The 26483-nt window shown below is 33.2% G+C and overlaps 1 protein-coding gene across 1 annotated transcript; it reads left to right on the plus strand.

The window, feature by feature from the left end:
- The first annotated feature begins 898 nt into the window (after positions 1-898).
- On the plus strand, positions 899-24106 carry LOC130641844 (uncharacterized). Its single transcript, XM_057448837.1, has 19 exons — positions 899-1407; positions 3711-3792; positions 3966-4091; positions 9762-9865; positions 10499-10591; positions 10688-10816; positions 10955-11101; positions 11807-11932; positions 12028-12279; positions 12970-13092; positions 13191-13313; positions 13754-13927; positions 14673-14861; positions 15210-16504; positions 17048-17189; positions 17517-21413; positions 21510-21689; positions 22077-22188; positions 23114-24106. The coding sequence occupies exons 2-19, from the start codon at positions 3716-3718 to the stop codon at positions 23256-23258; spliced, it is 7434 nt and encodes a 2477-aa protein (XP_057304820.1). The 5' UTR covers positions 899-1407; positions 3711-3715; the 3' UTR covers positions 23259-24106.
- Positions 24107-26483: the final 2377 nt, after the last annotated feature.

Raw genomic sequence — 26483 nt, forward strand, 5'->3', positions numbered from 1 at the left:
AAAAGTGTTGTCTTGTCAGCTTTTTTCGCTTCACGGAGCGTATTGTGAATGGCGAATTTGGCGGCAAATTAGCTGCAAAATATCCTTTTGAGTTTCATGTGGAACGAAAAACATGTTCCGTGAATGTAAGCACTCTTTTGGGTATTGAAAATTAAAAGTTTACAGTGAAATATTTCGCCGCTAAAAACTATGAGCTGTTTCTTCTTTTTCGAGACGCGAATTTTTATAAGCAAAAATGAAGAGAAATGAAACAGCGCATGCTGAGATACATTTCGCCAGCGAATTCACCGTCCGATTCGCTTCGTGAAAATCCTCCTTAACACTAATGCATCACTTTTACATAAAGTCAGCCATAATGCAGTGTTAATTGCTGAATAATTCGTTTTAGGATGTGTGGTGACGCGACTTAACAAATGCTATGAACTATTGTCTCTTCAAATGCAAAACCTGTCATAGACAAGAATGTTAAACTCATTTTGTTACCTGTAGATTACTGAGATGGCTCTTCTCCTATGCAAACTATGATAACACCTCCAAGATATTATACTAAGTACCATAATAAGAAAGGTAAATTAAACATTAAGATTAACTAAGAAGCCCTGGAAACGAGGTAGACTATGAAAAAGATATCTCGTGCCCACGTGGTTTACCAGCACCCATTTTGTAGAGAAAGTCATGCGAAAGTACAATTTGAGGCAGGCACCAGCTGATTTCGAAGAACTATAGCGTGAATATACACAAAGTTCGTGGAAAAGAAAAAAGAAAGTTGTTTTGAGCAAAAACGTGAACAAAAAGTCACATTATTTGCAACATAATTTTGAGTTACTTGTGTGTCTTTACAATAGGGAGTAAAAATAAGAGTAAACGCAGCAATTGATACTCGACAACACAATTTGGTCTCCCCCTGATTTTTTGCTCAACTCTAAAAAAAATACCGGTACCAAAAAGTATACCGAACGTGTTTTACTGTGGAGAAATAAACACAGCATAATTTTTGGCAACCGTGCAAAGTGAAACAAATAGGTTGTAAACTTTATATTAGGGGGTTGTAACTTTGTAAACACTTTTATAATTCAGGGGTGAACGATGTTGCATTTGGCTGTACGGTTATATTTTACAACAAAACAAAATAAGGAACCTCTTTCTAACATTTAACGAATTTTTTCGAAGTTATGTAATGCGAGAAAAAGTAGTGAATTAACAGGCCCCTCCCCCGTTTCTGTCATCAATGGCAGCTTTCTCAAAAGAGATTCACTTGCTGGGCGAGGTTCTTCATTCGGCGAATATAAAACTGTAAGAAAGATAGAAAGTTTTTAGTTTTGCGAATTGGAGAAAAAGATAATTAAATTATTATATCCTGATGTGAAAATGGTTTTTAATTAACTTGGCTAGCTTCTTTCTACAAAGGTAGGATGCAGCTTTATCTGTAAGTTTGGCTACTCGAATATTTGCATCTGTTTGTATGTGTTTTGTTTTTTATAATTTCTCTAAAAATTAGTCCGTAGAAAGTAACTGGGTTGGTAAAATTTAGTCGGTAAAATATGTCTAAGTGAGTATTAATTTTACCGTCTAAAAAATTTTATCTACCTTTTTTCCGACTTATATTACAACACACGATATCTGTAAACAAAGGCGAAAGTTAAAATTCTAAAAACTAGAAATAATAAAAGAAATTATAAAAACACGATGCAGATTTTGAGAAAATAAAAAGCACAGTTCTCAACAACACAAATTTGTAGGATATAAATATTTGGATATGTCGATTACGCGGCTGTTTACAATATCTAAGAAAAAGCAATCTGAGGTTATCTGGTTTTGTTGATTTGGTTTTTCAGTGATTGTTTTTTTCTTTCTGAATTTAAAAGAACATCTGAAGTCTTAATGAGGTTACATGTTGTTCTTAATTTTAAAATTCTCATGTCAAAATTGGTTATCAGTAAGAAGTTTTGGTTCGTTTGAATCTGGTCACTTTTTTCTCCGACAGTTTATATTGGGAGGTTTTCCTGTTTACACCGCTTTGTTTTACTTTCACAGTTCGCTACACTTACAACAGAGAGCGGCTAGTTGTTTAGCTACCTCTTCAGTATTAAGTACTTACATGCAGCCCTCCAACATACAGCGCTTCCTTTTTAACACCAAAACTTTTTCTAATTCTTAAACCCCTAAAGGGCACCCTGTTCTTGAAAAGATCCTTTTTATAGCCAGCTTCCCAAAATTGAATTTTCATGAAAACCTTGTCCTCAGGAAGCTAGGGTGGTACAACAGGGCGACGTTTTGGTAATTTGTGCCCGTATAATCAGAGGAACCATACAAGGATTAAGAATGGATTTTATTAAAACGCTCGAAAACTTTTCAATTAGCACAAAACTTTCTTTGACCTGCCATTTCTAACGCTTTTTATCTACTTAATCTCACCAGAAATATGCGGGAATTTAATTAAAATGCTTTCACCTGGAATTCAAAATCTGCAAAAAATACAGACAATATTCTTTTCTAATAAATGATGTTGTTATCACATAGATGAGCAAGTCAATTATAGTGATTAAAGTCTGCCATCGATAGAAAATTAATCCATAATTAACGAAGATTACGCAGGTAACCTTGGGACCAGGTTCGTTGAAAGACGTAACATGAATTAATTTAACTGCAGAAATTTGGCAAAATTCTCAAAAATTATTTTAGTGACAGCTAATTTTACCGAGAATTTTTTTTAAAAAGAATGAACACTCCTGAAGTTTAATTATACATATTTATTATAAATAGTAATAAGTAAATTCGAAGGGAAAAATAGTAGCTATATTTTTTCTTCAAAAAAGTGAAAAAAATTTACGAAAATTAACTTCTTTAGAGTATGTTTCCAGGACTTTTTTAAAAAATATTTTATGCGCTTGCTGACTAGCTGTTTTTTACGTGAGGTTCTTAGAAAGTGCATTTCGCGAAGATTAATTTTTACGAATCAGTTATGTCGAGGTATTTGACGAAGTTTTGAAAATTCGCGTTAATTAAATGTCCCTCATGAAAGTGTAACGTTAATATTCAGGACAGTAAAGAAGTTACTGGTTAATTTAAAACCTGTAATTAAAAGTTAAAAATATATTTTTCTAGCAATCGGAATACAAAGCTCGACACACACACACATACTTCGTCCTCCTTTAGTTTGATTGACGCAGAAAAGAGTTTAGCATTGTCCTGATACAGTTCACTTCCCCAATTTGATTAAGGCAAGCAGCAGGACATTTAGTATTGTAAACTTTTTACAGAACACAACAGAAATTAGTTTTAAGACAACTTATTCTCAAAATGAAGATAAACATATTTCCTGATTCACGATGCTTTTTGTAAGCCAGTTCGAATAAATCGCGGTAATTAATTTCTTGCTTACAAGTTGTTATAGGTATTCGCGTTAATTTTCTTCGTGTTAATTTCGCGACCGTTAATCTTGTGGGGCATTGCCGACGTCATGAAAATTCAACTTACGGGTTTTTTTGGGTTTTTTGCACTAGTGGATTTTTTCACAGGCCTTATCCACTAGTACTGCAAAATATTGCTGTAATGTGAAAGGGCCTTTAAATAGGAGCCAGGTATGGTCGATACAATCAGTTTAATCACTGATTTTAATTGTTATATATAATTACTTCATTTATAATTAAAATTAATACCTCTATAATTTCTATGTTGCTCTTATAACTTCCTACTTTTTATATTCATAGTTGTGATGGCAAAGATGAAGATACTCCTTCTCTTTTTTGCAAGCTGCTTGTCATTTGCTGCTTGTTGGCTATCTCCATCAGGGTAAGAAATATTTCAAAGCCTTAATTTTGCTTTTAGACTTTTATTAGTACGCTAAAAGAAAATTTGTAGTATACCATTCATAGTTAGTTCTTATAAAATTAAACAATGTTTTTTTTCGGATATATATATATGTTTACACCAGCTATGTTATAAATTATTTTACTTCATCTCAGCTTACACGTTTGCAGAAAGTCTGTTGCATATCACACCTACGAAAGCAGAAGATATTACAGAAGGGCTTATCAAAATTACAAAACAAAGACTGGTCTCTTTGGTTGGTGGCGCAGAACTGTATACAGGTTTGGAGATATAAATTATTTTCTTCTTCTCGACTTCGTTAGATATTGTATTCTCAATATAATGTTTATATTCAAGCATTTTTCTATAAGAACATGAAGGAAACTTTCCAAACTTCCAAGCTGCATAATTTGCTACATTGCTTTATATTCTACATAAAGTGGAATTTAAAGGGGGATTCTCACAAAGCCAATTGGACGGCGAATTCGCCAACGAAATAAATCTGAGCATGCGGAGTTTCATTTGTTTTTATTTTATTTCAAAAAATTCGCTAAACTATTAGCCAATGAGAACGTAATCTTCAAAACATATATCTAAAAAACTTTCTTACATATCAAGAAAACAACAAATTTCGTCCCCAAAAAGCCATAATTAGCTTCATTAACGGTTGCCACCATTACCGAACAAAAGCCAACTTGGTTTGTACATATTTTGTTGATTTGTGACGTCAGACGGCGTACATAGCTCAGAAGGATTGTGAGGATACACTCACTTCTTGGTCTTCCAAGAGAGATTATAATTTATCACGAGGTTCGAGCGATGAAGAAGACAAGCTAAATTCCAGGATAACAACATCATCGTAGAAAAAAAACTTTTGAACAATTTAAAAACATGTTAAAGTAGGTAAACAAGAAAAAGCTTTGAGATTATTTTGTTTTATTTTACTATCACTACATCACTTCCAGTGCACTTTATTACGCATAATCATTTGAAGTCTAGAAAATTAAATGAAGAGAGTTTAGTTAACTAGGCTATGAGATGGTGTGTGAAGTTACTCTGCCATGTTTTATCCATGCTTTTTCCATCCAGAAAATTAGAATTGAATAATTGAAAATTAATTAGCTGCTAATCACTTGATTATGACGTGCAGACCTGGCTAAATTCCTTGTTTTTACAATAATTCCGAAACGGTTTGACATCAACTATTTAAGTGTGGAAAGTAAGCTCTAAAGTTGACTTAGGTAATTGTGCGTTTTATGTTATAGCGACGTTCCTTTAAGTTATTTTTAAGTCGTGACGTCATTGAGGTCGGAAAATGCTTTCAGTGATTTACTTGCGGTTTAAGAAGAATAAAGGGGTAAATAAAACAATTTTGAAAGCCAGAGTTGCATTCAGAAACAGTGCTGGATTTGAGATTTTTGCAAGAAAAAAGCCTGTGATATTACTTTTGGAAAAAGAACTTCTTCAATTTTTAATATTTTTTCTTGTATCGTGGAACTTTAGAAAATGACCATTCGTTACAGTTGCATAAATTTTCTAAATCACCGACTTGCAAAAGTTTCTATTAACTTCTTTTTTTAAAAAAAATATGATTAATAAGGCTGTGTTTTACCTTCGAAATGGCAAAATTATTTCAAATTTCGGAAATGTATTCACAGAGACTTATGAATAAAGCATAATGAGCTATCTTCACCCGAACGTATACCATGTTGTATATAACCACGACATGTTTTTAAACGAGACAAAAAAATGATTAGTAAAATTGTTTCATTTCTTAGAAATTGTACAGACACAGTGATTGTGTGGTAAACATGACCTTAAAAAGTGTATCTATTCAAGATGGTAAAAAAGGTTTATATTACCCACTTTTTGTGATTTTTTAATCACACACCTATTATGTGGGCCGATAGTTTTTTATCAAAAAGAATGTTAAATCAGTAATTAAGAGCTAATAACAGAATGACACAGAAGGTGTGTTTTTAAGGCGTTAATTCCACGCCACACTATGCTCGAAAAATTTAGATAGTAAAACGTTCTAAGCATGCGCATTGGTAATTTCTAATTTTCCCCACAGATTTTTTCCTTTTCTGCCTGCTCGAGAGTGAGTAGAATTACCCTGATTCGTATTTCGAAAAGAGCAAATATTTTTGTCCAATCAGAATGCGTATAATTTGCTGATAGAGCAATAATATAAAAACAAATATTAAAAGATGGCGTCTGCTTAATATAGTGAACAAAAGGATCAAATGAGACAAAATTAACAAGGTAAACCGTAAAATTAATTGCCCCCTTTTACCACAAAGTTTGTTGTATATTTCATTCAAGCGAGAATAAGAGATGTTGATTTCATTGAAACAGCTGCAATAAAATAGACAACAGTACACCATAGATAAGAAAGCAAAATTTCAACAAAAAACACGTGCATAAATGTATTTTGAGAATAGTAATTTCAAATTTCAAGCAAAAAATTAGCACGCAGTGTCCACAAAAATTACAAGGTTTTGGAAAAATTGTATCAAAAATCAAGGAAGAAATTGGCTTATCGTGAATAAAGTAGACCAAGTACATATCTAATCTAACCCCAAGCTAGGGGGAGGAGTGAAAAGGTTATGCCCTTTTCTGCTTTTTTAAATTATTATTCGCCACGTCATTGAAATTTTCTGGTTTTTCGTGACTCTTTCTAAATTTTATGACTTAGCATGGTAAAAAATTTTTTCAACAGATACATAGTTTTCCGGGGGAAGATATTTTGTTGACAGGGGGTGGTTATAATCTAATAAATAATAAGATCTTTCTATGAAAAGTTTTTTTTCCTCCTCCATAGCTACAAAAACAATAGGACTAAGGCTGTCCTGAATTTAGTAAAATAGTATATAATATAAAGCGGACAACGCTTAAGAAGGATACTTTGATTTGTCTCAGACGAATGTTTAGGAGAGCTAACAAAAAACTTACATATAGATTTTTTATTGTAATAAAAACATTCTTTCATATCACAAAAATATAAAAAAAAATCATTTCTTTTTCATTTTTTTACATCCAAACTTTCTCCCACAAAAGCGATAATTACATTAATGATCGCCGTTTTTATCCAACAAAAGCCAACTTGGTTCGTACATATTTTGTTCATTTGTCACGTCACACGGCGTGTATAGCTCAACAGGATTTGTGAAGATTCACTCACTTCTTGGTCATCTCAGAGTGATTTAAATTCATTTCGAGGTTCGAGCGATAAAGAAGACACGCTAAATTCCAGGAGAACAACATTCACGTAAAAATAATAATTTTCAAGAACTTAACAACATGCGCAAGTAGGCAAACAAAGAAAAACTTTAAGACCGTCTTTGTTTTGTTCTGTTATCACAAAACAACTTTCAGTACACTTTATTCCATATAATCATTTAAAGTTTTGTTTTTAAATCAAACAAATTAAAAGAAGCACCTGTTGTGTTTCAAGATGTTTTGATACAAAATTAACACAAGAAACACTTCAAAATAAATTCATATACACGTAGCTAATACTTATCTTTTTCAAGTGATAACCCATTGTTCAAAACTCTAAAACTATATTTACAACAGCGAAACATTATTTTATTCTGCGAAAATTATTTATTTCTAAACATGATAACTCTTAGAAAATCACAGGAGGCACGATTTAGAATTCCGTCGCTTCTTTCCTCCAGAATGCGTTTTTTTTTACATCCTCGCGGACTGCGTCACATAAGTTCTTTTCCTCCAAATATTCTGAAAATAAAGTTCAGAAATTACTTATTTTTAAAATGTAAATTTAATTTGTTTCAAATTGTGGGCAAAAACCATAATCAGCATGCTAAAAGAACTGACTTTTCTTAATTTAGAATTACTAAACACAACCATTTTCTTACATTTAGTGTAAACTTTTGTGCGTATGGCTTATATTTAATACACCAAAAGAGCTACTTTGTTGATTTCAATTTTATACTCTTTGTAAGCTATTTTTTTCTTCTTTTTGACATTTCTGTTTTACCACTCAATTTTTACATTTTATAAGTTATTTGGAACAGAATGGTATGAAATAGACCAAAATACCTGATCTTAGTTGTTTTTAATTTACAGGCTGTGTCTGTGAAACTTTAAGGGGAACATTTGGTGGAAGACAATGGCATGACATATACTGATAGAACTGATTTTTGTTGTGTTAGATGTTATATCTGAACCTTTTTGACATTTTATGTTAATTTTGCGAGGAAGGACCACATATATATACACAGAAGAAGAATTCAATTTTACACCTTGCAAGCTTTGTTTTTCTATATTTTGTATAAATTCTTACTGGGGAGGACTCCGCGCAATATATCGAAATGACTGATCCTTCTCGATTTAAATTTGATGTGTTCTAAATCGTATATAGTTTTGGAAATTTTGTGTAAGATTTAATGGGTAAGGGCTAGATGCAATATGTCAAAAAAACTTTTTTTGTTGATTCAGAAGCACTCCCTACAACCATTTTTTTTTTACAGTTTGTGAAGCTTTTGTGAGGAAAGAGTGTATGCAATATTATCAAAATAACTGATTTTGTTGCAAACTGTTTTTCTTTGGCATTTTGGATTAAAATATTGTTTTAGAGGGCATATGCAGTAGATATATGTACTGAAATAGTTAAATTTTGCAAACTTTGATTTTGTCGTTACCTCTCATTTTTTACATTTTGATTAAACTTTTGTGGGAGACCGTCGGTATGCGAAGGACCAAAATAAGAGATTTTAGTATTATTTAGAATTTGTATTTTGTGTTGCAAAATTGGTGCAAAAATTGACATAAAATGAACTTATATACAGATTGATTGCTGTTGTTTAACATGACTCATTATGACTTATATATATATATTATGAAAATTTGTGACAGAATACTATGTGAGATTTAAAATTTTGTTTACTTTATTGATGGTAAAACAGCATGCAAATTGCTAAAAGGACTTTATTAATTTTAGATTTAAACACCGTTTTTTTGTTGGCATTTTGTCTAAAGTTTGGTGAGGAAGGACTGTATGCAATATATCAAATAATGTTTTATTGCATTATAATTTGTCCTTGCAAATCCCTTTTTTTACAACTTAGATAAAAAATTCTGTCAGAGGCACAATTTATTGTTTATTTTTCACATTGTGTGTCAACCTTTGGCAGGGTTTGCAATAAACTAACTGATTTTAACATATACAATGAGAGAGATTTGTGTTTGACATTGATCAGCTTTTTTGTATATATGTGGCGTTTTGAGTGATTTAAATTTTATGGGTGAGATGTATGTTGAAATGCTTTTGGAAACTTCTTTCCGAATAATTTTCGCATTTGTCAGATGGTCAGAGCAAGTAATTTTAGTAGATTTAGATTTTAAATGTCACATAAATACTGCAGTTGTTGAAAACCTTTAATTTTTTTGGTCATTTATATAATAATGCAGATGTAAGATGCGCACTGCTGTATTGTTTGTTTTTTGATGGACATATATCTGCTACATAAATTAAATGGAATACAGTGGATTCTTCCACGGGATACAGCTAGTAAGTTAGTAATTCAATAAACAGAAATTCTAATCGACAATCTCATTGCGGCGACCGTAGAACTACTTGGACAATAAATATTTTGAGAATCAAAGCTCACAAATTAAAAATGAACACAGTTCGTGTTCACACTATAATGAACATTTGAAGCACAACTTGTTATCAATCGTTAGTTCTCTTTTAAGTAACTCTCGCAGTTCCAAGGTAAACACTTCTAAGAAACGAGCATTCTTTAGAGCATTCTCTTCATCTTTTTTTACAATTTTTCCTCCCTGGCACGATCGGTGGAAATTTGTTTTATTTAAACCATCATAGGTTAGAGAGGTTCCGCTGATAATAACTGAAACAAGTATTTTGTCAACAGACAAGGTACCAGTATTAAAATAAATGCTGCATCCTTTCTAATTTTTAGAACATATTCTACGGCTTACTATGAAAAATACCTTGTCACCAGGTACAGAAATTCATATATTTGTTGCAGCGGATGGTCAAGAAGCAATTATCAATGCTCCATACGTAAGTAGGCACATTATGTTTTAGTAAAACATTTCTAACATGGTTTGCCGCCAATTGTCGTCAAAACGCTAATGGTTATGCCATATTAAACCTCATATCTTCAGACTTAACTCCTTATTTCTGGCATTTTGGCTAATGCACTTTTGGTTTGATCTTGTTCTTACTTTAAATGTTTTGTCCTTATAGCGCCTGTTGTTGATTGGTAAACTCTCTGTATACCACTTTCTTTCTGCTAACATTTGCGGTCAAAAATCTTAAAAAATAGCACCAGCGTGGTCCACTATAACTCCTAATGACAAGTGCTTCGTATGCTATAAAAAGAAAATGAATTGGGCTACCCAATAGTACCAAACACGAGCCAACTAGGTCTTTGGTTTAGCCACCAACGACAACTAAAAATTGCGGGAAGCTAATTATTTTTTTGGCTAAATAATTATTAATAATTATTTTTTTTGGCTAAAAGTTGTTAACGAATATTTTAGATAACCTAAGGACGCAACGTGTACAGCCTAAGCCCTGCTGATTCCGTCATTCGTATTTTGATCGCAGTAAATTAACAGTGTATGTTAAAGCACCCTATGCAATTAACTCTTGTAAACTATAACAAACCCAACTTTACTTTTTTTTTACCAGCAATTTGTGCACGTGGATGTGGTCACGGACGATGTACAAGTCCAAACAAATGTACATGTTACCGTGGTTACCATGGAGACAAATGTCAATATGGTGAGAAGACCCAATTCTGCAAAATATTATTTGGTTGTTGAATCATTCAGAAATAACAGGCGTATAAGTAATTTTCATTTGTTTTTGTATTACTAGACATAAATGAGTGTTCTTCAAGCCCATGTGATCACAATTGCCGAAATCTACCTGGTACATATGCTTGCACTTGCAGAGCGGGTTTTACGAAAACAAACCCCTTCAACCCTACGGATAGATCCTGTTCAGGTGGGTTCTCACTAATTTGTGATTGCATATTTATCTACTATGCCCTGCTCGAGTTTTTATTGACTCCACATAAGAAAAAGAAAAGAAAAAAATACTTAGTTCCACTTCTTACAATGCTAATATTTTTGTTGACCATAGACGTGAACGAATGTTCTGCTAAACCGTGTTCTTGTTACAAACCTGTTTCCAGTTGTCGTGCGTCATGCAGAAATACATACGGCAGCTTCGTATGCTCATGTAGTTCAGGGTTTCAATTAAATTCTGTTAGGGGAGCCGTGTGCGTCGGTAAGTGCATTAATATGAACTGTAAGGATTAGTATTTTCAGGGATGTGATCTTTTAACCAAATTTATGATCGATTTCTGGTGTGTTTAACAGAAACAATCGTAGTGTAGGTGTGCCTATTAGATTTGGCAACATTGGATCTCCTAATCATTTTCAGATGTAACCTTTTATAAGTGTTATATTTCCAATAAACAATTCAATTGCATAACAATGTAAAAAGCTGTGTGGAGAATAATCTTGTGATAACCTAGAAATGTATTAGGGTTCTTCATCAATACAAAAGAAGAAACAAGAAGATACAAGTGTCTATATAAGAATGTTTTTATCACCCTTCTGCTGTTTCTTAATTAAGTTGCCTTCATCCTTTTCATTGTAAAGCATGACATTGTAAATTCAAAATGTTTACTTTCAAGGTTTTCAAGGTTTTACGAATATAAGGGGTTAAACTTATAATTCAAATAAATTAAAAAAAGTCTCCTTCAATCCTGCTCTAAAATTTGACTTATTTGAAGAAGGATTTAATAGCAATATTGAAAAGCCAGTACACTTCAGGTAAATTTACCGTGTAAAAGTAAATGGTTTCCAACCGCTTGGTGGTAAAAAGTGGGCCTTCGGATGTAGATGAACTTTGCCTGTGGTTTTAAGTGTTTTATGCTGAAATAAGAACAATAATTTGACATTGTTTATGTTATACACTTTTTTTTAGACATTAACGAATGTTCCTCATCCACACTTAACACATGCGGTCGTCATTGTTACAATACACCCGGTTCATTCTCCTGCAATTGTGCAGCTGGTTACAGATTATCTCCAGATTCGAAGACCTGTATAGGTAGTATATTTTTTGATCTTTTATCAATATTTTAATGTCTTTCTGAAGCTGTTGATTAAACCGATAAACGATGTAATTTCGGTTTACTTCATTAGACATAGATGAATGCAAGTCATTTAATGGAGCATGTGATCATATATGTACCAATCAGATTGGATCATTTCAATGCTTATGTCGACAAGGCTATCAATTATTGTATGACAAAAGAAGATGCGGTGATATCAATGAATGCGTTACTGAAGCTCCTTGCCACCTTTCAAAGAGTATGTGTCACAACTACCCTGGTTCTTATCAATGTGTCTGTAAACCAGGATATCAAATGTTACCAAACAACAGAACATGCTCAGGTAAAGTAGAAGCTCGTGCTTTTATATTTATTATATTGTCACCATATTGTTTCCCCCACTGCCTTCTCTTTTTAATAACTATTTCTTGCTATGCTGCATAGTTTTGATAGTACTGAGTTTTCATAACAATGTATCTGACATCTGCCAGCGAAGGTTTTAGGTTTCATGCCTCCTAAAACCTTAGATATTGCCTGTTACTCAAAATTACCCCTTAAATTTCTATGAAACTTCTATTATCGGTAAGAATAAGAATTTCTGTTGGGATTAGAAGAATTTTAAACCTTCAAAAAGGCTTTATTTCATTACAGGAATTTATTTAGTCAAATTTGTCCACGTGATTATCCTGATTTCTTGATTTTTTATCAGAATCTGCCCCCTTTAGATTTATAGGCCCAAAAAAGCCCAACATATTTAGGGTTGGAACCAATAATATGAGGGATTACATCGATTTGATTAGCGGGAATGTTTTTTGGCATAAAAATTTAAAAATGCGATGACGGTTTTTATACCGCAGGCAATGTACTGAAATTCATAAATAAGGGTGCAGGAAAGGGAGCGACCAATTAAACATTGTGATTTAATTGCTTTATTAGCAATTAATGCTACTTTGTAGTTATATGTAAGCCCTTCATTCAGTCCCATTAATTTACAGAGTGGTATACTTCATGTGTCAACTCGTTTTTATTTAAGACATCAATGAATGCAATACGACAGTTGGAATATGTCAACATCAATGCACAAACTTCGAAGGCTCATACTCATGCTCTTGTAATGCTGGATATCGATTGGATCAAGATAAACATAAATGCTATGGTGAGTGATTTTATTTCCTTGTTTTAACAACAAGAGTAATAATTGCAGCTTTAAAAATTACGTGGAATAAATAGTGTAATAATTTATTTGAAACTCAGATGTTGACGAATGCAAAAAAGGAAGCCATAGATGTGATCACACATGTCAAAACTCGATTGGTGCATACATTTGCCTATGTAGGCGAGGATATATCTTGAACGCTGATGGATTTACATGTAGAGGTATGTTTCTAAAGTGTATGCAGAGTGCGTTAGTTATTTCTGCGTCTACATTGGGGTTTGGTCAAAATGTTTCTGGAAACTGAAAAAATGGCCTTAAGGCTATTACAAGATTCTGAAAAATACCGTTAAACGTAGTTAAATATATTTTTCTTGATCAATAAAAAAAGGGGAGTGTGCATTGATCCCTTTAACAAAATTTCAAAAAATTTATTTGCGAGAAAAACATGCAAGCTCAATGACTGTGCATCCGAATTTTTATATATATATGTTTTTTTTATTCCCGTATAAACTATTCACTTTTCACTTTTAATTTTTCCTTTTTTTTTTTCTCGAAAAAGTTATGGTATACAATTAATTTGTAAAGGTGTTTTGACATTAATCTCCCAAAACTTTACAACCTGTTTTGTTACATCCCTTACTTAATTATTTTCATACTCTAGCTCTTCCATGTATGCGAATATCAAAACCTGTGTTTGGAGCAATGAATTGTACTGGTTTTGTGACAGATTCAGTTTGTAACTTTTCTTGTTCACTGGGTTTTGACTTGCAAGGTTCAAACAGACGTAGTTGTTTATCTAGCACGACTTGGTCAGGATATAAAGCCAGGTGTCAACGTAAGGATCTTTTTTTGCATTTGTTTTCCTAAAAATTTAACTTTTATCACTCCATTTCACTCTTGTTTCATTCCGGTAATTTAATTATTTCAAAACGCTCTTTTGTTATGAAGTTTCCCGCCAAATGAAAATGGCAACTATCGAATGTTTTCAAGATTTGTTGTTTTCTTGAAAGAAATGTCGCTGTATTTTTTTTAAAAAAAATGGCAACAAATGTTTTCCAACAATTAAGTAAAAGAGGTGTGATTAACAATAACCTTATACTTCTAAATCATTCACCTTATATTTTTAAAAAATGATCTCAAATATAACACCATTAACAACCTCAACACACACTTTTTTTATAAGAACCAAGAAATTTAGTTTCATTCTGAGGTGTCTCAGTTTTATTTTTTCACATGTTCAGTCAGAAATTATGGAATTTTTTTTACTTTTTAATGCATTAAAAATATTCTTTATTGAAAATCCTAGAACAAGTTTTACAAATCGGTAACAATTTTTTCTGCGACAGTTTCCGTTTCGAAAAATCTACAAAAAAAAACTTTACTGAAATCTGAGAAAATACAGGCCTGCCATTGCTCTTAGTTTGTCCTTACTTTTTAGCCAATCGCATCTTCATTGTTCCTATTTGATAGTTAAAAGAAAAGAAATTTATGTCAGCATCTTTCAGAAAAAAAAGAATTACAGCCTAAACACTTTGGAAAGCTAAAAGAGCTTTTTAAGAACTAAGCATATTTTTTTTCAGGGAAAAAATGTCCAGCCCTTGCTGCACCAATTCATGGGTCCATTGTTATCCCATGTTTTCAACTATTTGGCTCAACCTGCATGAAGCGATGCGAGAATAAGTATTATTTAAACGGCAACCGAACATCACAGTGTGCCTTAAATGGAGATAATATATTGGCATGGACCAATGAAGATACAAAATGTAAAGGTACGGTGTTCATGTAATATAAATGCTCGTTGAAAATAATATTCAGTATCTATTAGTCATAAATTAACATCCTATAAGCCCCTTTTTGCTATTCTCATCTCAAAATAAACACTCCGGGGGATATTGTTTATTTCGTACGCGGCAACATTTATCATTTATCATTCTCTAGTTGATAAGCTACTGTTTCATCTTCGATTCAACACAACAACAAGATTTTATAACACTAATATAACACTTTGTCTATTAAAAAGTGTGCTTTGAATGTTCCCCACGTAAGCAAAGCAAACAATTTCAAATATGTTCCCTTTTTTCAAGTTTTTAAATTGTTCAATTTCAATTTTCATGTAGCCATCGCTCCTTGTCATCCAAATCCCTGCCATCACAATGGAGATTGTATACAGCTATCAACAGCAGAGTACAGTTGTAACTGTGATGGAACTGGATACACAGGACAAAACTGTGAAATTGCCATGGTTGTTATTTCAGAGCTGCCACCTGTTCTTGTTGGTATTGATTCTGAATATGTAGCTGTCACTACTCAAGCTGAAGAGAATATTGAAATAAGTATTCAAGAGGAAACTGGGATGTTGACGTTTTCACCAAATTCTGTGACATTAAAATATCCTGAAAGGAAAGCGTCATTTAAAATCGCATCTAATAAACCTGGCACGTATAAAGTGAAGTATAAAATAAATAAGAATAAGTTGCCCATTCTTCCTTTACAAGATGATCTTGTGTATGTGTTCCAAAATGATGTACCTAAGCCAGTTCAAGTTAAAAATGATATTTTTAATCAAGGGTGCCAACTGCAAAAGCTCACAGACAACGTTTCTCTCACCTCCTTCTGTAAATGGAATAATAGAGGTACATCTGGATTGGTGTCAATCTCTGCTCCTGTTACCAAGAACATTCCTTTATCTATGAATGGTATAATGAAAGAAAGCTTTGCTAATTTTATGCACAATGGAGTTTTGACGCTGGGAGATGAAATACGGCAATTGTTAGAACATAATTCGTTTGCAACGTGTTCCACACAATGTAATGCAACGTTCGATAAGAAACTAGTAGATGTTTTCATAAGCAATTTCTACTTTCCACAGCTTCTGTTTAAAGCTCTTGATTATCACTTTCCAAGCTGGTTTAGTGTGAATTTAGGAAATAAAGAACATAAATACAATCCAGAAAACTTACATTCAACAATTGTAAGTGCAACAAATCTAGAAAAGTATCCGTTATGCGCTCAACTTCATAACACCAGAACGAAAAGTCACCAATATGTAGTGTACACGCCTAAGATGTTTATGAATTTTCAGTTTCACTCAAGCATACAGAAAGTTTCAGATTTGACAGCAACTTGTTTCGCTGTTAATCTGATGAATGGAATTGCCAGTGTGAATATTGGAAAAGGGCTTGACATCTCTAGGGATTTTGCAACGCTTGGTATGCCAGTCAATTACTTTACATTGTCTTCATTATTGTTTATTCCTTTGAGAAATAAAATGGAGCATTGTGCCTTTACTGGGGAGCAAAAGATTTGTATTCATCCAACCATGAAGATAAAGGCTAGTATCATATCAACATTTAACGTAGGCAAGTTTCGGCTTGACGGTTACATTTCCCTGGAAACAAATAACCTTGATATGGTAAGTTTTTCACAGCATATATTTTTTTAAAAACTTTGAGATTACCTGAGTTTCTGAACTTCTTGTTACACATTTAAACCTATTCTTGTCGTTCATTTCTTTTGCGTGCTCAAAAACTTTGACTTTTAATAGTAATTTGCCTCTCAGCTTTTGGGTTAATTTTTTTGTTAAAATATTGACGGATCGGTAATTGTCATAATTTCTTTAATAATTGTCGTGTGAGTTAAAGGAAGGATAGTGGCCAACATTTTCTTTTTGTTGTCATCACGTGTACGTCCTTATTAAAAACCTAGCATAATAATAAAGTCAAAAACAAAATAGTTGTCAGAATTTTGCTCATTTTCTGTACTTTCGATCATGCTCAACTAGATTCCTTTTCTGAGTATGCAAAAGTGGGACTTATAATTGACGGAGTTTAAATTAGCATCGTTTCTGTATGTACGTGAGAGGTGCCCCAAGCGACGTGCTTGTTTAATCAGGGACCAAAAATCTCGGTATGACTTAATCCGATATTTGTTTTCATTGGTATGTTTTCTCTTTTAGCTTCTACAACAAAAATTAGATGTACCATTTAAATCGATTTTTTCCGGTTCATTAATTTATGAGATTAAAATGAACTTCCTTGGAAAATCGTTGTTATTGCAAGGTAACGAACAGAACTCTGGTGGGTTTATGCGACATTCAGGTATATTTTTGTATTATTATTTAAACTCCAATCTATATATTGAAAATCACTTAGATCGCAAGAGGACTGTACTAGACTGATCACAAAAAGAAACATATGCCATATATAAAAGACGGTCACGTTATTTTAAGAGTCCGCGATAAAATGCTAAACATAATATTTAACATATATATATAGATATATGAAAAGAATAAGTAAAAAGAGCAAGCTGTTGGCCAGCGATTTGTAATAAATGACTCGTTTGTACTAAAGAAGCTGACGCTTTTTATAATAAAAACTGCTCAGATGCAAAAACTTTAGTCATTCAATACTTTCTATTTTTTCTAGATTCTTTGGGTTATTGGGAAATCATATTAAATCCAATTCTAACTGCGTCTTCCTTTGTGTACGATTATTCAACTGTTACATTTCATCCCTTGAAACATTCTTTTGTGAAAATGTTGATAAAGGGCAATGGCGGACGGGTAACAGGTGTCAAGAACACGGAAAAAACCTATCTGAAACTAAGAACTTATCAACGATATTTCCTTACTTATACAACAAACCTGGAGAAAAGCTTAAAGGTCAAATATAACGAACTATATCAAGTATTTGCTCCATTACAAAGCTCTGCGCAGCTGTCTTTAAACGTATTGGTACAAGAATTTGCAGGGCACAATATAAGTTATGAGAAAGTTATCAACCTGTTTAAGAAGTTAAGCGAAGATTTGGTCAGCATTGAATCTTTTGTTTCTACACTAAAGTATTGGTTAAAATCGAAACAAATAAAGGAATTTGATAAAAACATTTCGCTTATCTTAAATTACGTGTCGAGCTTTAAAACAATAGAAATAAATCCAACTTTGTCGTCGGTTACGTTTGATCAAAAATACGTTACCTTTTCGTATGTTGGAGAGATATGTTTGTACAACCTATGTCTTAATGATATGTCCACAAAAATGAAGTATGGCCTTGATGAAGATAAAATTACAATGATTTCTAACCACAATACAACTAGAAATCTCGCTGCACGTCTGCGCGTAAAGAAGGGAGATGTGCTGTATCTAAATATCCATAAAAATAAACATTGGTTTAAAGGTTACATGAACGTTTCCATCAAAGTATTCGACCGGTATTATGACACCATTCTTATCATTGACGAGTCAAGCTTGTCCTACAACCTCACTGTTAAGTTAAACAAAAAGTATCACTTTGAAGTGTTTGCTCATTCCAATCTGCAGGAACTTTTGAGTTGGAAAAACATCATTAGCGAGGTTAAAGGAAAATCAATGACAATGTCACAGCATCTTAATACAGTCATGCAAAGAAATTTTGAAGAGATAGCTAAAGATACAAATGCGCGACTCCATTTGTCCCTACAACGATTTTCCGATGTCAGAAAAAAGGTTGATTTTCTAAATGAATTACAAGTAACCAGAAAAAAGCAATATGACAACGTTTCAAGAAAATATCGTCGTGCATATGGTCTATATCAACATGCAATTCTTCAACTGAACACAAGTCAACAACTAATGGATTCATATACATTCATCAAGGGGCTGTACATTGAAAAAAATTTAACTGGACTTTGTCTTATACAAGCTTGTGAAAAGAAATGCCTTTATGTACCTGTATGCGAAGTCTGTCAGGACCGGGTTATTAGAACTGCTAATTACTTGAAATGTGACCAAAGGGAAGAGGAAGTTCGAAGTGTTATCGAGAAATCGTGTCCTTCCACATGCGAGGTTGTAAAACATATATTTACTCCACAGTACACGGGAAGCTGCAAACAGGATTTAGGTGAACAAGCAATGATTGATGCTTTTGCAAAGAATTCAATATCATTCGTGGCAACAACTGCAGGGAAATTAATCGGCTCTATATTTGGTCCGGGTGGGAGTATCATTGGCAATTTTATTGGTAAAGCAGTTGGATATATAGTCGGAATGTTCTTTTCCTGCAGCAGGACTTATGAAATGGCTATCCATAAAATTGCATACAATAAACCTTGTTTCTTACCTTGCACTCACATAGAAGTGCTTAAGAGGAAGGTATCTAACTGTTACAATGAAAAAGCGCACATTCAGGGTCGTTCTAATGTTACCAGGCAATGTAACTGCATACAATCGTGTGTTTCTAAGGTAGCTAACATTTCTTGTACTCTCAATAACATCAACTGCATCAAAAAAAGACAGCTCTTCTTAAATTCATCACGCACGATTCCTAGGAATTTTACAGATTTACATGAAACTATTGAAAAGCAAAAGATAAGTATTGAAAGATTACGAACAAAAGCGCGAAATTTTCTACACAGCAAAAAATTCTTTAAACATGAACTAATGAAAACGAAGATAATGATTTCAAACGCGGAAAAAGAACAAAACATGGTGGAGGAAAGGAATTTACTAGCATCATCAATACTATCTAGTGAAATATGCATTATGACTACGTTTAGCCACCATCCCAATGTGTCAAACATTGTCTACGTAGCAACTCCTGTTACATTTAATGGAACACTTCCTTTTTTTCAAAACGTGCTGCTGCGCCTTGAAGTGAGAAACGAGTTAAGTGGGGAAACTAAAAATTTCGCGATTCTTTACTCCTTCGATGATGACGAAATGTCGTTGAAAACAGCGATGAGAAATGTTTTAGTTGCCACATGTAAGAGCAAAAGAGAAAGGAGATCGTTGAATGATGACCAGTTGCATGTTGACGATGCCAGTGTCTCTCCAATGCAAAAAGGTTGTCTTGAACTCAAGCGAACAACTGATCTTATTAAGTATGCTTTCTCATCGCTTCAAAATTTAACTAATGATGCTTTGCAATTAAAAAGTATGATCAATGCTTCTGAAGAGTCATTGGAGATAAATAAGAATGCTGAAACCAGCCATTCTGTTCTGAACGCCCAATCTGAAGTGACTTCCTTCCTGAAATACGAAGTATCTGTCTATCGTAACAGAACAACGGTAACATACGTGCTTACACAATGGAAACAAAACATGGAGTTTTACAGAAATGAGCAAAATATATCATCTTGCCTTGCTTTTGTAGATTGCTTAATTAGTTCTTTGAGTGATTTAAAAAACTTACCATCAAACTTTATCAACAAAGATAATTTTTATAGTATGTTATCCAACATAACAAAGTCAGTTGTAGAGCTAACAGAACAAAATTCAACAGCGCATACTTTGGAAGTTATTTCTTTGGAAACAACAGACCTTTTAGATGATGTTGATACAATGCTGAAGAATTGTTTACATTGCATGCCGTTACCAAAACTTGTTTCGCCAGATACAAATTACTACGATGTTGAAAATGGAAGTCACATTACCATCAATTGCGGTACCGTTCAAAGTAAACTCCCCGTGTCATATACGTGGAAACACAATGGAAAATTTATGGACGAAGAAACTAAAAGTTCTTTAAAGATGAGCGTTGAGTTATCCGATCGTGGCAATTACATCTGTGAAGTTACTTCTAAAGTTGGAACGGTTACCTCAAATGCTACATACATAAACGTTTATAAAAAGCCAGCTTTCGTTGAAAACCTAAATGATGTAACATTATTTCTTCCAAATGTACAAAATATATCTTCTCATTTATTTTGTAACATAACAGCCTTTCCAAAACCATCATATAAATGGTTTTACCAAAAGTTTGATTTGCTGAAATCACCAATTCAGTTGACAGCCACATCGCTAGTGTATTCAACATCTGACCTTGATTTTAGCCATTCTGGATACTACTATTGCAAGTCTAGCAATAAGTATGGAGAAATCACAAGTCGTGTTGCCCGATTGGACATTCTTGAGATTCAATATCCTACTTTTGTTCTTACAATTGGTGTCAATGTATCTAACGTTGTTTTTGGGAACAAAAGTGTCCACATGACGGAAGTAAATGCGTCATTTTTCGGTCCTATTGTACAAAAGATGAATTTGTTTGATACTCAAAACATTACAACCGATTTTAATGAATCACGCCTCACCATTACTATTTCATCTTTGACTAAATTAATTTATTCAAACGAAACCATGGAAGATATATTAAATTCCAACGTAAAGGCGAGGCAAGATTTATCTGTGGCAGCTGCAGTACTTATAAGGCAAATATCCAACGCTTCTATGACATTGATCAATAACAATGACAGTTATTTCGGTATAGTCGAGGATTCGTTGTCTGTTAGTGCGAAGTTTAATATCTGTCGACATGGATATGAACTTCACAAGAATGGCATGATATGCGGTATGTATACTTGCTTTATTTTTCTTGCTTGTTTGTTTTTTTGTTTGTTTGTTTGTTTGTTTGTTTTTGTATAATGATGTTTTTGGCAACGTTTAGTTCAATGTCCTGCCGGAACATTTGGAAACGAACAAGGTTTTTGTGTTGCATGTGACAAAGGTTATTACCAAGACTTACCTGGTCACACTTACTGCAAGAAATGTTATTTGGAACAAGGAGATAAAAATATAGACTATTCGAGCAAGCATTATTGCGAAAGAGTAGAGGAAAAAGCCGTAGGTATAAATGATTTGAAATATTCTGTTAACTGTTCCCAGAAATGCATTGATAGTGTTTCTCGGGTAATTATCCTTCAGTTTTACTTGGTGTAGGATGTCTTACAATCAAATGCCATTTTATTTGGACGCAGTTGTATTTTAGCAGATGGCGATCGAAAGAGGGTTGTAGTTTGCCTACCAGTAATATGTAAAAAACAGTGCACACAGAAGATTTAACCCACCAACTTTGAAAACAGTGTCATGGCGCGTGGGCATTATAAGAAATTAAAAAAGTTATTTTAATGTCAGCCATATAAATGAATACACAAAAAACGCGATTACTTCTGAACTACAACATCAACGGTATGATATGTGATTAGCTACTTACCATCCACACTTTCTCTTTCAGCCGCTGAGCAGACTTACACATGGATCATAGTTGGTATCATTGTCTTTTGTGTCGTGATTTTGGTTTTGGTTATCATATTGTGTGTTTGCAAGAAGAAAAGACATCAGAAAATGTAAGTAATGTCTCAAACAACCATTTCAACTTAGGAAAGGTAAAAAAGTATACTTTTCAAAAAAAAGCATCGAAAATTTTTTGCAGTTATTGAATGATTCAAACTAAGCTCCAAACTGATCTCATGTCAAATACTAAGTTTTAAAGCAAATAACAAACGATTTTTGCAGATAATTCTTTTTTTTACAGATGATTCATGCATCTTTCTTAAGTAGGCCTGTTATATATCATGAAAATATAACAGGCCTACTTAAATGGAATAACTCCATATTACTTTGAAATCATTCCAAGGACGTTAAAAATTATCTTCCTTTGTCATATCACCGCCTTCAATAATCGCCCCCATGTGTGAAAATAATTTTATCAGCCTAATTTTGAAATAAGTGCTTGGTCAGTTTTGGAAAGTAACAAATTTTCTTCATGTTATTAAATAAGCACTTGAGCGGTTACTAGAATTTAAAAAGAAAAGTATACATAAAATTAAATCTTCTGTTTTTTGGTTAAGTATTATGTATATAAATTTCTCAGGTAAAAGCTGCAACAAAGCAAGTATTGTTTTTTAAACTTGTAATAATTTGTAGTGATTTAATAACCGCCCCCTCTTTAAGCGCCACCTAAATTTCGAAAACGTAAGCGCCCGGGTAATTAATAGAGGTAATACGGTATCTTTCCAGCAAGCTTCGACTTCATCGAGTAATCCAGAGGAAGTTTTGTTGCTTTAATAGTTTATAGGCATACGTGGTTAATCACAAAAAAGTTCACTATTTTGTTATCCACTATGTATACTCCCCACCACTAAACTTAAATATATAACAAGTTCTATATAAAATACACTTTTCATTATTGATGTTTGCGACACTACAAGTGTGTGCTTTTATGTCGTGATTCCTACTGCGACTTAGTGCGGTTCTGAATTTTCTTTTCAGGGCTGAAGATAAAACACTGCTGCCTAAGCGTAACAATCCAACGTTTCAGCCAAATGACGACGAAGAATTTCCTGTCGTGAGTTACGTTGATTGTGTTAAAGGTGGTCAAACCACACAAGCTCTCATCGTATCACAAGAAATTTAATATATTTTGTTTGCTTGTTTGTTTCTTTGTATACATTTTTAAAGTTTGCAACAATATAGTTGTGAATCGTCATATTACCAGGAAATGCGCTTATGGGTCGTATAACTTTTAACGTATTTCGATTTTGAGAAACGTCACCTGTACATTTTCTTTGATTATCCACTTATCTTGCAATTATTTAGATACGAATTTATTATCCCTCCATCCAGTTTTTGTTTCTCACATTTTCTTATTTTATTACGATGTTCAAAGTTTAAGGACGATATCTTAAAGTATATAATGTTTTTTTGTAATTGTAAAGGTTTTTTAGCCATCAGGTACCAAAAAATTACCCAAAATGTGATAAGACGCGACTCTGGTTTAGTTTATTTTGTTGTGCCTTCAAGCATTGTTAAGAGACCAAATGTTGTTATTTTTAACAGTTCAGTATTTAAGAGTTTTCAAGGGAAAAGGATTTGAAATTTAAATACTCTTAAATACTCTTGAAGTGAAGTGAAATTCGCGACAGTTCACCCTTTTGCAGCGAAGAAGTTGGGCCGGCATTTAAAAAAATAAAAGTAATTCACAAGTTTTAGCGGGTCAGCTAGGCGTCGTGAGGCGTCGCATTTATGCAGGAGAAGTAGAACCATTTAGTTTTGCAGAGAATTCCTCCTACTTTCAGAAAAATTCGGCCACATTGTTTAAAATCCAATTCAAAAATTAATTCCCTTACGGATGTGTAAAAAAAAATTAACATGTTTGGGATCCAATGTATATATAACATACGCTTTTATTTTATTTTTTATTTGTCTCATCATCTTGTTATTCTTTTGCTTTGTATATAGTTAAAAAAAGGACGTCATATGTAATGCTGGTTTTTTATGTGCTTCTTTATATAACGAGATAACTACAAAGATTCTTATTATGACTTAATATCTTATCATAGCATAATTGTTACCACACGAAATAAAGTGAAATTAAGAACCTGTCCATAAGCATTTAAACTTATTTTTTTGTGTTGAAAGACTCGATCTGTCCAATTCTCTGTCCGTTTGAGACAATAGTCAAAACAGACTAGTTTAAGCTAAGTCCTTTTTTCCCTCTGGTTGTCTTCTAAAGGCTATTGTTTTTCTACTGAAGCAGTAGCTAGTCTCAAGGCAAGTTTGTCATGTTATTTGTACGATATTAAAAGACATTTGATCAGCAGTGACTGATTTTTTTCTACCTGATTGGCCAACATTGAATTTTTGCTGGTATTCTGTTAGTAAACTTACTAAAACTTCCAAAGTGCGTCCAAAAATCAAGTAACAAATGTCTTAATAAACCCTGTCATTAAACTATCAGTGCGCAATCATTTTGCCGTAATGTATCCTGAAATTTCACAATGTAATTAAAAGAAAGAGCATTCAAAAAAAGGAACAAAAATAAAATTTCAGCACAAACTGAATTCACTTTGCACTTTAATTATTTAAAGAGGAATTTAATAAAGGGGGATAAATTAATATAGCATTTGATGCACAGGGTACAAAATTTGTTGCTTGTGTATGTTATTAACGGTGGTGAGAGGACAAGTCGTCATATTGTGTTACAAAAATGGTAATTTATGTGTTTTTCAGCAATTAGCCGTCTTCTGGTGTCCAACTGTTTTAGGTTCGCCGAGACCAACGCGTGAGTATCTACTTCTGGCACATTTTCTTTATGCTTATCAAGGATATCGATACATTTCTAAATCACAGCTTATTTTTTTAGAAGTTTTCTCTTTACCTTTTCCAAGGGTCTCTGTAGAGTTATCTCTAAAATTTTCTTGTGTCTCTTCGTCAAAGTTTTCTGTTTTGTTGGTAAATTGACGTCGCGTAGAATGTTTTCACGGGGAGCGAAATTTTGTTTTTCGTTTTTTTCGCGTTTATTTATTCCCTAACCCCCTGACTGCATAAATGCGCTATTTAAATTTGTTAAAAAACAATGAAATATAATTGTGTGACGTTCTCGTTATATAATAATTAAGCCCGCATGGTCTGTGATAAAGTTTCTAGCGCTTTCTCTTCTTTTCAAAAATCTTCACAAATAAGTTCGCGCTGCGGAAGAATTTTTTCATGCGCAAGTTAGTCTCCAGTCCGTTTGTTTGTTTTAATTGTACAAAGGTGAAAGACTATGCTTTAAGTTTATCTAGTTGGGCATCATTGGACAATCCTAATTAACTTACCAGGGGGTGGGTAAAATTGACAAACTCTGATTTTTTTAAAAAAGCAGCAATGAACCCTCCCCTTTCTTATTATCTTCTGTAAAAACATAACTTTGTTAATGTACAATTCGTAAATAATCGTAGTATGAAACAAAATAGAAGTACAAAACAAGATTTTTCGATGTCCCTATCTCCCACGAAAATGCAACCTGGTTAATCTTTCGCACGAAACTAAAAATATAAACATTCGAATTTCAACTTAGTAGAAAGAAGAAGGTTCTTGCGATAACGACGCGAAAATACAGCGTTTTTATCTTGGAATTTCTCAATTTACGTTGATTATTAAAAAACGTTGCAAAGTGTATCAACTTTGAAGTGCAATTGCCAGGGGTGAGGTTTTTCTATTTTTTCTAATTTTGTTGTTTCCACTTTGCAGAGGATATTATTTTAATACTTAAAGACTGTCAAACGCATTTTTAGTTGTTAAATATTTTTTTGGAAGGTCAATTTGTACAGGGCGTAAAATAGGGTATTTTAGCCCGTTTTAACCATGTTTTGATAGCGCATTTGCCAGGGCAATTTCTTTTTAGTTTTTATTAGGTTTAGGTTTTCTACAGAGCTTACGTGCTATATTTATGGAATCATTGACTGTCAGTAAGAAAATGTGAAGTATTTTTAAGAAAATGCACCTCAAAGAAAAAAAAATTGTTTTTTTTGTGTCGTGCGCCATATATTTTCACATGCAAAGTCGTTCTACTGTAAGAAAACTCCCTGTTTTTCGATTTTTTTTCTAAAATGGTAGCAAAACATGTCGTTAAATTCTACGCAACGAATTATCGACCTACTTGTTATTGTTTTTATTTGATTGACAAAACACATGTTTTTCATAAACGCCCACATGCTATGGTATAGATCGTAGAAACTTTGCCCATTTTGGGTTTTCGCTTCTTTTACAAGCTCTCGTCCATGTTGTGCCCTCAGCGACCTCCAATTTTCTTCGATTGCAGTGACATAAATTTTGCGGTTCTCGACCAGGGCTTTCTCTTTCTCCGCTGTTATTTTTG

Source organism: Hydractinia symbiolongicarpus, chromosome 4 (genome assembly GCF_029227915.1).
Source record: "Hydractinia symbiolongicarpus strain clone_291-10 chromosome 4, HSymV2.1, whole genome shotgun sequence".
Classification (NCBI taxonomy): Eukaryota; Metazoa; Cnidaria; class Hydrozoa; order Anthoathecata; family Hydractiniidae; genus Hydractinia; species Hydractinia symbiolongicarpus.